Here is a 15,028-nt window from a genome sequence, read left to right as displayed (position 1 = left end):
AATTCCGCTGAGTATTGAGAGGTGTTTCCCCTACTTTACTTGTGCAATGATGATTCCAATGAGTATTAAGAGTTATTTCTCCTAGATATTATTTGGTGCAGTTTTATCATGTATAAATATATGATTTCATGTTTGCTTGTGTAATGCGTTTAGTGCGAAGTTATGTCATACAATTATGTACGAGCACTAGAGCGCTAATTTATTTATATAATTATATCCATTCATTTACCCACAAGTATACTATTTTCCTATTTACCCCCATTTCTTTAAGATTTTCATAGGATTTTGTGTTGTGCAGTTTAGTTTCTAATCAGTTGAGGTTGGGCCACGACACGCATTATTGCATGACTTATATTTTGAGCATGTTTATGTTTGTATATATATATCCAAAGTGTATGTATGTACAGTAAGATGTAAACTGTTCAAGTTTTGAATATATTTTTGAATGAGTCACATATGTTATTATATGTTTATAACAAAGGCCGAGACTAGTGTTATGCATTCATGAATTAAATTTATTTCACAAGCTTTAGATATAAGATCACATGATTCACCTCGAATCCAGCAGAGAGGCGGGGCTGGGTTGTTTCATGTATGATATGCACTTACTTAGATTCAATATAACCATTATTTACGTGATGATTTTTCAAAATAAATGTACATATATCATAGTATGATTCACTTTTTATATGGCAGATATGGTACTTATCATGATTCTAAAATTTGTCGCTTAGTTAGAGGCATTTGTTTTAAAATTTTGTGCTAAAAGGAGGTCATTTTAAATTTCAAAGTGTAAAATGTATTTTTATACATTTACACAATACTAAGGATGAAATGGTCTTCAACATAGATTCCTTAATAAATTTTAAGAGAGCTGACAGAAAGTGGTGATTTAGAGAAAAAAAATAGAGAAATTGAACAATGGATGGTGCCTTTATTTAATTTAGTAATAAAATGCATCTAGAAAGTAGAAACTGATGTAGTTCAAAAAGGCGCCTTTTGTTAGAGTATAGTAGAAGTAAGTATATGAAATAAAATGTTGGAGAAATATTTGTGGGGAATAATAATTGCAGAAAAAGGGATCAATAATTGATAAAACTTTATTTTAAAAGTTGGACTATTGGCACCCATCTAGTCTCCTCATCAAACTTTTTTTTCAGTTATATTTATTTTATTTCCAAAAATTTCCTTTTATTTTCAAAGACGCTCTTTTAGTTTTTCATTTAATCTTTTTTTTATTGTTAAAACTCAAAGTAGTATTGTGCTTTTTTTCATCTCTTTTGCAATCTTATTGTTATCCTACATAAAAATTAAAAAGTTTTCTAGGTGATAAAGTTTGAATGCTAATCATTAGCTTAAATAACACATATTTTAGATTGTAGTTTGAAAGTAATCTTGAGTACGAAAATATTTAATCAATAAGAAATAGGAAAAGAAAAATAGATTATGCTAGATTTATACAATTTATCTTAGTTAGATAAGAAATAATGGTAAGAAATTTAAAAAAAAGGGGATTGATTATTAATGTAAGTAATTTGTTGGGAAAAAAAAATCCTACATGTGTTTATTTCTTCTTTGCCCTTAACTGTAATTTTATTTGAAATAAGGTTTTATAAGAATAACGAATGAGTGCCAATAGTTTCATTCTTATTTTAATTAAAATATAGGTAAGAATTGATGGTGCTTCGAGACACATTGCAAATGTAGTTTTTCATTTATGATTATTAAATCAAAATTTGAATTAGATCATCACTGATCCAAAATAAACCATCACCATTTCAAATTGAAGCATAAAACCGTGAATAGATACATCTTTAAATAAAAGGATATATTTTTATTATATCTAACACTGTTTTATTAGACATATGACATATCTTTACAATCGGACACCTGTTTAAAGCACCATTTATTTTGAAATTATTCCAATATAAAATATATTATCTGCCTTAGAGCATCTCCAGAAGGGTCTTTAAATTTTACTTTTCAATTTTCAATTTGCTTACTGATGTGGCAAATAAGTGTATAAAAAAATATAATCCGCTCCAAAAGTCTCACCAAATAAGAATAAATTAATATTATTTTAATCAAATCTTTCCCACTATCAAATTGAATTGTTATTATATTTTTTAAAAGAAACATAAATAATAATTATTGCAGTCTTATCTTTTCAATAAATAATAATAAAATATTAATAGAAGAGGGAGAAACTCACTCGGCAATATCAAAGAGTGAGAAACAAATTTTATTTGAAGAATCTAAATTAACGTGTCTTTTGGAGTGTTTAATATTGATATGGCTCTTCAAATATGAAGTAGAATCTTATTTGAAGAGTCTTTTGAAGATGCTCTTACATGAGTATTTTGCCAATAATACAGAGCCACCGCGAGTTCAAAAATAATAAAATACTAACATTGCTCACTTACTCGACTGGGCTAGATTGGGCTAGGCCTGCTATAAGAATGTGTTACTAGAACGAAGCTTTGCTTGGATTATCACATTCACAGTGAGGGAAATTGAAATTGATGATGGCGCTGGCCGCTCAATTCCTGCTTCGGATTCCCCAACTCGGAAGGAAAAATATAAACTTTCTGTCGTACAAGCATCACGGGAATTATCAGCCATTGTTCTTGTCTTGCAATTACAATTTACAGCACCAATGACAATTGTTCTTCAACTTCTTCTTCTTCTTCTTCTTCGAAGAATTACTTAGAATTGACCGACGATGAGCTGTTTCGCGAATGCGAAATGGACGCGTACAAATCGTCGGGACCAGGCGGTCAGCACCGCAATAAGCACGAATCCGCCGTACGTCTCAGGCACGTACTGACCGGCGTCATAGCGCAGGCCGCCGAAGACCGATCACAGCACAAGAATCACGCGTTAGCTTTGTCGCGCCTCCGCACTCTTTTGGCCCTCAAAGTGAGGAGTAGTGTGAATCTTGATGCGTATTCGCCGCCGCCGCAGCTTCTTCAAATCCTTCCTCCTAAGTCTACTATTAGAAGTTCAGAAGTTGGTCCACAAATTGGACCTAACAATCCTAAATTTGCTTTGGTATTACTCTATTCACTCTTGCTTCGTCTTTTGTTTTCTATTAAAATTTAAGTCATAGTAATTTTTTTTTTTTTTTGGTTGACTACAGGGAATGCAAGCTCTGCTTGATCTAATTTTCGCAGTCGAGGGATCTGTATCAGAAGCTGCAAAATTATTGGGGTATTGCATTAAACTTAATACTCTATCAAGTGATAATTGAACTTTAAAAAGAGAAATTGCTATATGTAATGTGTTTGATTGGCGTTTAGGTTTCCAATATTTTTTTAATTTAAAATTTCTCTCATATGGTGATCTTTAATAAATGTGGCAGGTTAAGCACTGGAGCGTTGTCATGGTTGATTCTATCGGATGATTCTCTTCGAATGGCCGTGAATGAGTTCAGGACTTCTAAGGTATGCTAATTCAAAGCCGATAGTGTGTATTACGATAAGATTCAACCTGTTGGTTAATTTAAAATTGTTATCTTCTTTCTTCTTCGTGCAACAAATATAATACTTGAGTAAGAGTATTTTCCTTTTTACTTTTGTGTTGTTAAGTGCCTATAAGTCCATTTTTTGTTGTTGAGTGTCTGCGTCAATGCCTGATGGCATATTTTTAAGTAGCTTTAAAGCATATTTGGCTCTTTGTTTATGAATAACATTCAATAGTGATGGGTGTCGAAGCCAACAAAAATAAATTCCTACTCTAAATAAATTGTGTATAGTGATTGAGCAGGGTCGTGTCCACAAAGATCGGTAATTATTTAAATCCTTTTGAAACGTAAAACGTAAAATGGGGGAATTGTTGACAATAATAAAAATCAAATTAAAAATAACAAGAATGCAAATTAAAGTTGTAATTCAAATTGGAGAAAGCTCTGGTTGAAGGAATTAACTTAGCTTGATTCGACTACTGATCATTGATTCAAATATAGATTATTATTACTCATGAATAGACCGATTATAGCTACTGAGACCCTCTAATAGCCAATCTCTCCTTAACTAGTCGATAACCAAGGTACGACCGTTGGTTATTTCCCTAATCAATAGACAACCCTAGATACGATCATAGAATTTAATCAATTGACAGCCTGAAAAACCAGAGAGACCCAAATCCTAATCAACACATATGATGATTCATTTAAATTAGATTGTTTATTCTCACAACACAACTCTCTGCTATGTTATTTGTCACAAACATTAAATTCTTCATACGATGAATCCTTTAATTGACAATAGATTAAGTTGATAATTAAATAGTGGCCAATTACCTAATTAACAAACATAATCATGAAAATAATTTAGAGAATAAACAAATACCCAAAAAGTAATAAAACAATTAAAGCACAAGAAAGATCTCACAGTAGTGATGAATCAAAGCTTCATTAACCTTCAACCAGAAAAATGGGTTTAGTTCCTCATAGAGAGAAGAGAAAAATTAGATCTAGGGTTTCTTTTTCTCTAATCCAAAATCCCCTTTTTCACAATAGATTCCTCCCTTAAATACTCTCTCTCTCTTCTCCTCTAGAATTCTATTTAAAATAAAATACTAATATCTGAAATATTAAATTCGTAATTACAAAAATAACCAAAAATACAAAACACGTTAAACTAAAAATTGCAGGTCCGCAGTTGACAGCACGCGCCCACGCCTTATCAACAAAGTTCTTCTGACGCTCATAATTTCTCCAAGAGAACAATCATCCTTAAACATCATCTTATAGCTCAATTTTATCATCAATCAATAGAATTGCACCTACAAAAGTAAAACACAAGTAAATCACTATTATTAAGTGCAAAACATTGATATTAAGGGAAGTAAACAATGCAAAACTAGTGCATAAATTGCACTCTAACAAATTCCCCCACACCAAGATGATGCTTGTCCTCAAGCATATAACTCAAGATTAATCTCAAATCTCCACTCAATTCTCATCTCAACTTATCCAAAAACAATTTTAAGCAAGCATACCTCAAGAAATTAAGTCGATCAACATTCGAGAGACAAGGATTTTAAAGCATAGAATTTCATAAGATAGAATAAGAACATTCAACCACCAAGAAGATCCATTCAAAATTCAAGTGCAACAAGATTTAATAGCCCTCTCAATAACTTCACTCCATGCACTCAAAGTGTTTAGGGTGTCATTTATTCACTCAAATCAAATCAAAGAATGCTATTACCATAAGCTTGCTCATATATCACATCTCAATCCACAAAACATGAATAAAATGCAAAAATCTAAGGGTCTTAAAAGGGTTGTAATGGGGTTAAATAGGTTGAATGAAAAAGAAAGGTTTACGAAAGAAAAAGAGATCAAAATGAGAAGAATGAACTCATTGAATGAACTTATGATATCAAAATGCTTATTTCTACTCAAGTCACCAAGAATGTAAACATTTTTTTCTTTTTTTTTTTCTCTTTTTTTTGTTGTTTTTTTTCTTTTTTTTTTGTTTTTGAATCAAACAAAAGAAACGAACCTTGCACAATTTAATTCAAGCATAATGCTTGTTGATCTAATTGAGAAACTTTATTACAAGGTAGAAAAAGCAACAAAATATATCCACACAATGAGTCCAAAAATCTCCTTAAATTAAGGCTCAAAAAGAAGAAAAATGGTTAAGTAGACGGAGAAAATTAGATGGGTAATGGTTAAGGCTCAAACAAAGATAGCAAATAAAGGTCTTCGGGTAGAGAAAAAAAAATGCGAGAATAGAAAAATGGAAAAGGGTTTGCCCTTATCATTTTAATGCATAAAATCCCGTAATGCGGCTGCAACATGCATAACAAAGCAAGTTCTAGAATAAACAAACTAAGATTGATATTCACACAACAAAAATATTAGAGCAAAGTGGTTGCTCATAGGCTCAAATCCTCACAAAGTTGATAAATTTGCCATCAAATCATGTACACTCTTCAAATGAATCAACCATCAATAGTGGTGTAGAATGAGAAGAAGGTATGAGTGATATATAAAAGAAAAGGTAAAAATGATAAGAAGTGAGAAAGATGTATGTAGTAATATGAAAAGTGAAAGATAAAATGTGAGTGATGAAAGAGTATGATAGAATAAAAATAGATGTAAATAATTTGAGATAGATGGGAAAAGAGTAGTGAGAGAGAGAGGAAAAGAAAATTAATAATATATGAAGCATACTAACTCCAAAATCATTTAAGGATGAGTAGAGTGAAAATAGATGAGTACAGTGAAAACAATAATTCCAGACATCAATAATGCAAAAATCCCTCCCCCACACCAAGAACTGACATTGTCCCCAATGTAAGATAATCAAAGCTCACATAAAAATTAAAGCATAAGGATAAAAGATTAAGGGCAAAAAGAAACTTCCCTGAATTGTGAGCTTTGATCCACATAACGTCTATGGGCTTGGCGGAAATGGTGGGGTAAATCCCACACTCTCGAAGTATGCGGCCAAATTCTGCTCCATCTTGTTCAGTTTGTGCTCCATTTTCTCTAACTGAATACTCAAAGGTGGTGCGGATGTAGAAGGAATAGTTGGCGGGGCAGCAGTGTCGTCGTCAAACTCGTCATCAGAGGCAGCACTACTCCTAGCATAAAGCTTCTTCGGAAGTTGAGTGGGTCCTGGTTCAGTAAACTGAAATCTCCCCTCCTTGAATTCGACCACACCCGGCTAGAATACAGTGCGTAGGCTGGTTGCGTTGCGTTGCTGCTCGGTTAGAGCTTGCTACGCGGCTTGGGGCTGCTTGCGCACTACTGTGTTGCGCGCGGGATGCTGTCTGCGTGGCTGCGGCTGCTGCTCGTTGGACGCGGGATGCTGGTGCTGCGTTGCGCGCTGGTGGGCTGCGAGACACGGGATGCTGGTGTTGCGCGCGCGGGGGCTTGTGTTGCGCGCTGGTGGTTCGCGTTGCTGGTTCGCGCTGCGTTGCGGGGTTGGATCTACGCACTGCTGCGTTCGCGTTGTGTTGCGCGCGAGAGCTAGTTCTAGGTTGGGTTTCGGGGCGTGCTCGTTGCTGGTGCTGCGCGCGCGGGGGCTTGCGTTTTCCGGCGGGCTGGTTTGCTGCTGGTGTGCTGCAAGCGGCTGGAGAAGAAAACAAGATCTGGAAAATTAGGGATTTTGTGAACAGTAAATTTTTTTTTTTTTTTTTTTTGTGATGAATCACTTTGAGACGCCAAAAATTTCAGAAGTAGTTTTTTAATAAGCACGTGGGCACGCCTTAAAACTATTTTACTTTAAAAATTTCATAAGTACTTATTAGTTAAAACGTGGGCACGCCTTATCAAAAATTTTCTTCTGACCAAGATAAGTAAACACATTAAATTTTTTTTTTTTAAATCTGAATCAAAACTAAAAGAAGATAAAACAAAAACCAAAATAAACAAATCATTTGGGTTGCCTCCCAAAAAGCGCCTTTGTTTTATGTCTTTGGCTAGACACATTTATGCATCAATCTCCATAATTGGGACTCTCGAGAGCCACATCCTCCACAATATTAACCGAAAAACCTTCATAAAAAGGTTTTAAGCGATGACCATTAACCTTAAAAACTTTGTCAGAGGTCGGACTCCGAATCTCAACTGCACCATGAGGAAAAACATTAGTAACAATAAAAGGTCCAACCCAGCAAGAACGTAATTTACCCGGAAAAAGTTTAAGCTTAGAATGAAAAAGAAGAACTTTTTGACCAACAGAGAACTCCTTTCTCAAAATCATTCTATCATGAAATGTCTTCGTCTTTTCCTTGTAAAAAACTTCCTGCGCTATAGGGTTAATAACATCCACAGAAAATACCGAATGTTCCTCACTAGGATATTTCATGGTATCATTCATATTGAATTCTATAACCTCTCCATCAAACTCCATAGTGAGAGTCCCTTTTATGTACATCCATTTTAGTCCTAGCAGTCTTAAGAAAAGGTCTTCCTAGCAAAATTGGGACAGAATTAGAGGAGTTATCATCTTCCATATCAAGTACATAAAAATCAGCAGGAAAAACCAACTCATTAACTTGTACTAAGACATCTTCTAATACCCCATCAGGATATGCATTAGACCTATCAGCTAGTTGAATTATCACGCCAGTTTCTTTTAATGGACCAACATTCAAAGATGAATAAATGGAACGAGGCATGACATTAATAGAAGCTCCTAGATCTAACATAGCCTTTTCAACTCTAACACTACCAATTTTACAAGGGATAGTAAACATACCTGGATCCTTGCACTTAGGAGGTAGTTTCTTTTGGAAAACTGCTGAAACATTCTCCCCCATGTGAACTTTTTCATCTCCTCTTAATTTTCTTTTGGAGGTGCACAGTTCCTTAAGGACTTTAGCATATCGAGGTATTTGTTTTATAGCATCTAATAAAGGAATATTTACCTCAACCTTGCGAAATGTCTCAAGGATGTCTTTCTCTTGTTCCTCCTTCTTGGATTTTGCAAACCGGCTTGGAAAAGGAGGAGGTATCACAATAGGTAGGGGTTTCGCTCCGGTGGGTTGTGCATCTTGAGATTGAGGCATCAATTCATTCTTCTCAAGCTCATCTTCTACATGCTCTGTCACTTTCTTACTAGGCTCTTGCAACTCCTTCCCACTTCTAAGGATGACAGCACTAACGTTTTGCTTTGGATTCACCTCAGATTGTGAAGGCAATCTCCCTAATACTTGAGACTCCAGACGGCTCACTGTAGTCGCCAATTGACTCATTTGGTTCTCCAAGTTCTGAATGCTTGCTGTAGTTGCCTGCTGAAATTGTTGAGTGTTAGTCGCAAGTGATTTAACAATTTCTTCAAGAGATATACCTGACTTGGAGTTTGACTGTGGAGGTGTTGGTTGTCTTGGTGGATACTGTTGTGGGAATCCTGACGGCCTAACTCCATAGCTGAAGTTGGGATGATCCTTCCATCCCGGATTGTATGTTTGTGCATAAGGATCATACCTCCTCTGAGGCATGCCTGGAAATCCTCCAACTGCATTGGCTTGTTCAACGGGTTCTTCTTGAAGTGTAGGACACATATCAGTTGAATGACCCATATTGTAACAAATGCCACAAGTCTTCACCTGTTGCACATTACCTACAACAAACTTTTCCACAAGAGAAGTAAGTTTATCTAAACGTTGTTCAACAGAAGAAATATTTACCTCATTCACCGTTCTTGAAGATGAAGTGGCATCTTGTCTGCTGCCAAATTGTTGTGCATTGGCAGCCATATTTGAGATCAACTCCCTTGCTTGAGTAGGGGTCTTGTTCACCAACACGCCTCCACTAGTAGCATCTATCATACTCCTATCCATCAATGATAATCCTTCGTAAAAATATTGAATAAGAAGTTGATCAGAAATCTGATGCTGAGGACAGCTGGCACACAATTGTTTGAATCGCTCCCAATACTCATACAAAGTCTCCCCAAGAAGTTGTCTGATCCCACAAATGTCTTTTCTGATGTTAGCAGCTCTTGAAGCAGGAAAGTACTTCTCGAGGAACTGCTTCTTCAAATCATTCCACGTTGTAATCGATCCAGGAGGCAAGTAATACAACCAATCTTTAGCTAGCCCATCTACAGAGAACGGAAAAGCACGCAGCTTAATATGCTCTTCAGTCACGCCTTGTGGCCTCATACTTGAGCACACAACATGAAACTCCTTGAGATGTTTATGAGGATCTTCACCTGCAAAACCATGAAACTTGGGTAATAAATGAATAAGACCAGACTTTAATTCAAAATTTACCTCCAAGTCTACATATTGAATGCAGAGTGGTTGCTGATTCAAGTCTAGTTCAGCTAACTCTCTAAGAGTTCTTTCTACAGGTGCAGGTCTATCCATCACTTGTTCTTCCGAATCGCTAGATGATTCAACTAAATCAGGCACCGTATCTGTTTCAAAAAGCAAAGGCGACGAGGATCGTTGCTTAGCTCGCTTCGTCTGTTGTCTCAGCTGGCGAGCTGTCTTCTCAATTTCAGGAACAAACGAAAGTGTACCTGTACGAGAAGAACGAACCATACACCAAGTAAAACGTAAAAAGGATTAAATAAATGACACCAATCCCCGGCAACGGCGCCAAAATTTGATGGGTGTCGAAGCCAACAAAAATAAATTCCTACTCTAAATAAATTGTGTATAGTGATTGAGCAGGGTCGTGTCCACAAAGATCGGTAATTATTTAAATCATTTTGAAACGTAAAACGTAAAATGGGGGAATTGTTGACAATAATAAAAATCAAATTAAAAATAACAAGAATGCAAATTAAAGTTGTAATTCAAATTGGAGAAAGCTCTGGTTGAAGGAATTAACTCAGCTTGATTCGACTACTGATCATTGATTCAAATATAGATTATTATTACTCATGAATAGACCGGTTATAGCTACTGAGACCCTCTAATAGCCAATCTCTCCTTAACTAGTCGATAACCAAGGTACGACCGTTGGTTATTTCCCTAATCAATAGACAACCCTAGATACGATCATAGAATTTAATCAATTGACAGCCTGAAAAACCAGAGAGACCCAAATCCTAATCAACACATATGATGATTCATTTAAATTAGATTGTTTATTCTCACAACACAACTCTCTGCTATGTTATTTGTCACAAACATTAAATTCTTCATACGATGAATCCTTTAATTGACAATAGATTAAGTTGATAATTAAATAGTGGCCAATTACCTAATTAACAAACATAATCATGAAAATAATTCAGAGAATAAACAAATACCCAAAAAGTAATAAAACAATTAAAGCACAAGAAAGATCTCACAGTAGTGATGAATCAAAGCTTCATTAACCTTCAACCAGAAAAATGGGTTTAGTTCCTCATAGAGAGAAGAGAAAAATTAGATCTAGGGTTTCTTTTTCTCCAATCCAAAATCCCCGTTTTCACAATAGATTCCTCCCTTAAATACTCTCTCTCTCTTCTCCTCTAGAATTCTATTTAAAATAAAATACTAATATCTGAAATATTAAATTCGTAATTACAAAAATAACCAAAAATACAAAACACGTTAAACTAAAAATTGCAGGTCCGCAGTTGACAGCACGCGCCCACGCCTTATCAACAAAGTTCTTCTGACGCTCATAATTTCTCCAAGAGAACAATCATCCTTAAACATCATCTTATAGCTCAATTTTATCATCAATCAATAGAATTGCACCTACAAAAGTAAAACACAAGTAAATCACTATTATTAAGTGCAAAACATTGATATTAAGGGAAGTAAACAATGCAAAACTAGTGCATAAATTGCACTCTAACAAATAGCAACCTGCCCCATTGATAAGAGAAATGTATGATATAATTTTTCAAGATACGTACCTTTTATGAATTGTTATTGGAAGGAAGTACAAGAATAAATTAAGAGCAAAAACTGATTAAAAGATGTATCTTCATTATTACGTGAAACGTATGTTCTGCTTCTCATTCACTTTACCAGAATTACAAAAGTTTTATGTTATTGATGGTTGGATTGTTTCTGGGTTATCCTTGTTTTTCTGTTTTAATTGCTTTACATATATTATGTGTGTAATGTTGAAATTGATTAAAAAAAAAAAGGAAGAGTCAAATGAGAACACATTGATTGCATTCAAATTGGTGGCTGGACTTGGACAAGGAAAATGCCAATTTTGAACCGCATGATGAATTTGTCAAAAAGGAAGAAAGTTGTTGCCGACTTGTTAGATTTTTTGGTGTGATAGTTTGGCTATAAATTGGAACGTCATTTGATGAGAAATGAGTAGCAATGAGCTTCGGCATTGCTCAAGAAAATAGACATGAAATGTTGGCCATGGAGAGAAGCAATCCAAATTGAGAGGAGAGAAATGTTCTTAAGCATGTAGTTATATTGAAGGAGCATTTGGCTCCTCAATATGGGTATTGCGGGTTTGCTTTGTTAAGGGATATTTCTCAGGATTATGTATTTGGGGCTTGGGTGAGAGAAATTTATTTCTGAGAGTGGTTGTAATAATTTTCCACATAGTGAATATTTTTCTCTGGTTGTCTCTCGACAACTGCCGTGGTTTTTCTCCGGATTTGGAGTTTTCCACGTAAATCTTGTGTTGTGTGATTGGTGTATTCTCCATTTAATTTTCTTATTAAGTTGTTGCTTGATAAATTGCTTGGAGTGATCTTGGGAGGAAGTTCAATTTCCTAACATGTAATTTTTTAATGGGCAATCTTCATTTGGAACATGAAAATTTTAAAAAACTTTCCCATTTGTGCAGGGTAGGAAGCCTCTTAAGTAGGACTTCTTGGGTGCTACTTCTGTGTTGGGCAAATATATATATATATATTTTTTCTTTTTTCAGTCACCATAATGGGCGTTGTGGTGAAACAACTTACTAATCACTCTGGACAGGAACGGGCTTCTATAAGTAAAGCACAACTATTTCACTCTTTCCTTAGTATGGAGCTGCTTACCGTTGGGATGAAGATGGTACTAGCTGCTATAGAAATTACTTTTCTTCAGGAGGAAAATTCTCAATCTTGGTAAATTTAAAGTTGTACTAGAAGACAAGCTGCCTATCCAACCAATGGCTAAATGTAGCATAGTAGCCTCCTTAGACGATTAATTAGATTGCATTGCCTTACTTGAAAGTTCCTCATAACCAACATCAGGATGGTTTTGTTTGAAGGCATGTCGACTAAAAAGCTCAAGAGCGTGATGATATTCTAATGCCTCCATCTCATATATTTTCCTCACCCCCCAATTTCTAAGCACTTGTTTATTTCTGGTGGTTATTATGATTCGACTCACAGGCATCAACCAATCAAGACTTCCAATTATAGATTCTAATTGGCTGAAGCAAGTCACATCATCAAAAACAATCAGAGCCTTCATGCGGCTGAGCCTTCTAAAATTGAGGTCAATACCAGGAATCACATTTTCATCCTTCATTAAATTTGAAAGAAGTTTTTGTCGCAAGCAAGCTAATCCTCCCGTTCTTTGTGACTCTCCTCTAACATTTTCAAGGAAGCAAGAACCTTCAAAATATCTAGAGATTTTGTCGAAAGTAGCTCTAGCGATTGTTGTTTTGCCTATACCACCAATGCCCCAAATCCCTAAAGCGTAAACATCTTTCGACTCAACACTTAGTAGAGATTCAATTTCCTCAACTCTTGATTCTACTCCAACCAGCTGGCTTTTGTCATCACGCGGCCGAAACACTTCTTCCAGCAGTCTCTTCAAAATGTGATTAACAACTTCGTTTATAAGTTCTGATTCAGGCCTGCCAAATACATAAAATTAGCAGCAGTAACTTCAAATAGGAGGGATTTGCATCAAATATGAAATAAGGGAGATTGCTAGTTTTTCAATTGAAATTAACATATACCACTACAATCTCCCTATAAATTAATAACTCTTAAATTATAGGAGTATGTGTGACTTCTTTTTTTTTCCTGATGGAGGTATGTGAGGTTGAAATTGCTTAAACAACGACAGACCACCATTAATTTTGTTAAATATATTGTAAAATTATCGGTCTTTTATTATTAATTCTGTCAAAGTTCTTTCACAATTATTGCGGTTCAAAAGTGGGGAAGTCAAGAAGCCTAGAATTTGATACCTAAAAAAAATTTAAAATTGTAGTTTAGCATCCGGAAATTTAACTAAGAGTGCTGCATGAATTTTATTTACAGTGTTAAATATTAGCATGAGAAATTAAAACTAACTTTTCACCTGATGCTACAGTGTTAAATATTAACCGGCCGCTTCTCTCAATCCCTTCCTCCATGTCTGCAGCTTCTCCGAATTTTGCTCAAATCTTTCTTGAAGCTTTGAAAATGAATCCCCAAAACTCCCTGTTTGGTTTCTCACGTATGATGGATCAACGCGATAGAAAACCGGTAACACAATCTGTGCATGCTCTTTCTTGTACTCGGGGATCTCCGCAAGTTCATCAAGACACCATCTGGAAGAAGCGTAGTCTTCAGAGAAAATGATAACCGAAATGGCTGATGCTTTAATCGCTTTCACAAGTGACTCTGAAATTTCATTTCCTCTGTTAAGTTGGTCATCAATGAAAGTTTGGATATTTTGTCGAGACAGGGCTGAATAGAGATGGCTAGTAAAGTTGTCGCGGGTGTCTTCTCCTCTGCAACTAACAAAAACATAATACTTCTTGTTGTTTCCAGAAAAAGAAGCCATAATCAACAGAAGCAGTTGAATTGATTAGAGAGAGATTGTGATCAGATGAAAACAATTACAAAGCCAAAATGAGCGTGACTCTGCAGCATATATTGACCTGATAGCTCATTTTCCAAGCTTCCTGGACAATGATTCGTGGAATATTCAAGGGTTATTGGAATGCCCACCTAATTTTTCGACTTGGCGGATTTTTTCAGTTGAAATTATGAGTTAAGACTATTGGCACTCTTCCGTTACTTTCGTAGAACTCCTACTCTATGTTTTGAGTTAGACACGGCGTTATGAGTAAGACTATTGGCACTCTTCCTTGGAAGTTTTCGTGATAATTTTTCAACTTCATCTCATTGTCCAGGCACCGTGCACTGCAAGATAATTTCACTGCTTTTTAGACTTTTTGCTGAAATTTCCCCATGAACACCAAAGTTTTCAACACATGGCTTTTGTGCTTTTAATTCTCAAATTGAGTGGGTCATGACTATCAACCATGAGTAGTAGGTTGATATTTTAATTTTTGCCCCCCAATTTTTCTTATCAGTCATCATCTCTCCATTAATTGCATTTAATTTTAAAATTATCCTTATTTATCATTTTTGTTTTAATAATTCTTATTCATATTCCTTCGGGTTATTTGTTAAACGTGTAAAGTCAAATTTTTCTTTTTTTTTTAAAGTAAACTTTTGTAACTTTTATCTAATATATGAAAATGTCTCAATAGAAAGTAAATGATATAACCAAAAATTATCTCTATTAAATATAGTTATTTCCTAAATGGTAAAATATAATCCCTTTGTTCGTTTTGAATAAAAAATCTGATGTAATTCAAAAAGCGTCTTTTGAATTATAGTATCATTACTCAAAGAAAAATAATTCC

The 15,028-nt window shown here is 35.1% G+C and overlaps 2 protein-coding genes and 1 non-coding gene across 3 annotated transcripts; 2 read left to right on the top strand and 1 right to left on the bottom strand.

Annotated features, from left to right (window-relative positions):
- The first annotated feature begins 2,525 nt into the window (after positions 1-2,525).
- Positions 2,526-3,452, top strand: LOC112099743 (peptide chain release factor 1-like). Its single transcript, XM_024187199.1, has 4 exons — positions 2,526-2,565; positions 2,615-3,051; positions 3,140-3,210; positions 3,362-3,452. The coding sequence occupies exons 1-4, from the start codon at positions 2,526-2,528 to the stop codon at positions 3,450-3,452; spliced, it is 639 nt and encodes a 212-aa protein (XP_024042967.1).
- Positions 3,453-6,410: 2,958 nt separating this feature from the next.
- Positions 6,411-14,157, bottom strand: LOC18049619. Its single transcript, XM_024187198.1, is given in 7 exon segments — positions 6,411-6,662; positions 7,764-7,889; positions 7,891-8,754; positions 9,154-9,960; positions 12,766-13,237; positions 13,349-13,355; positions 13,716-14,157. Coding segments are annotated over 7 exon segments (2,970 nt in total).
- On the top strand, positions 9,353-9,459 carry LOC112100534. The gene has a single exon (XR_002906902.1). It is a non-coding gene; the product is annotated as a small nucleolar RNA R71 (small nucleolar RNA).
- Positions 14,158-15,028: the final 871 nt, after the last annotated feature.

This window comes from Citrus clementina, unplaced genomic scaffold (assembly GCF_000493195.1).
Source record: "Citrus clementina cultivar Clemenules unplaced genomic scaffold, Citrus_clementina_v1.0 scaffold_3, whole genome shotgun sequence".
Lineage (NCBI taxonomy): Eukaryota > Viridiplantae > Streptophyta > Magnoliopsida > Sapindales > Rutaceae > Citrus > Citrus x clementina.
Note: the sequence above shows the minus strand (reverse complement) of the source record. Positions and strands in the feature narration are given on the sequence as shown.

Coding starts and splice junctions, on each gene's coding strand:
- LOC112099743 (XM_024187199.1), top strand. CDS start 2,526: ATGGCGCTGGCCGCTCAATTCCTGCTTCGGATTCCCCAAC. Junction 2,566..2,614: donor CCTGCTTCGGATTCCCCAAC/TCGGAAGGAAAA, acceptor TCACGGGAATTA/TCAGCCATTGTTCTTGTCTT. Junction 3,052..3,139: donor ACAATCCTAAATTTGCTTTG/GTATTACTCTAT, acceptor GGTTGACTACAG/GGAATGCAAGCTCTGCTTGA.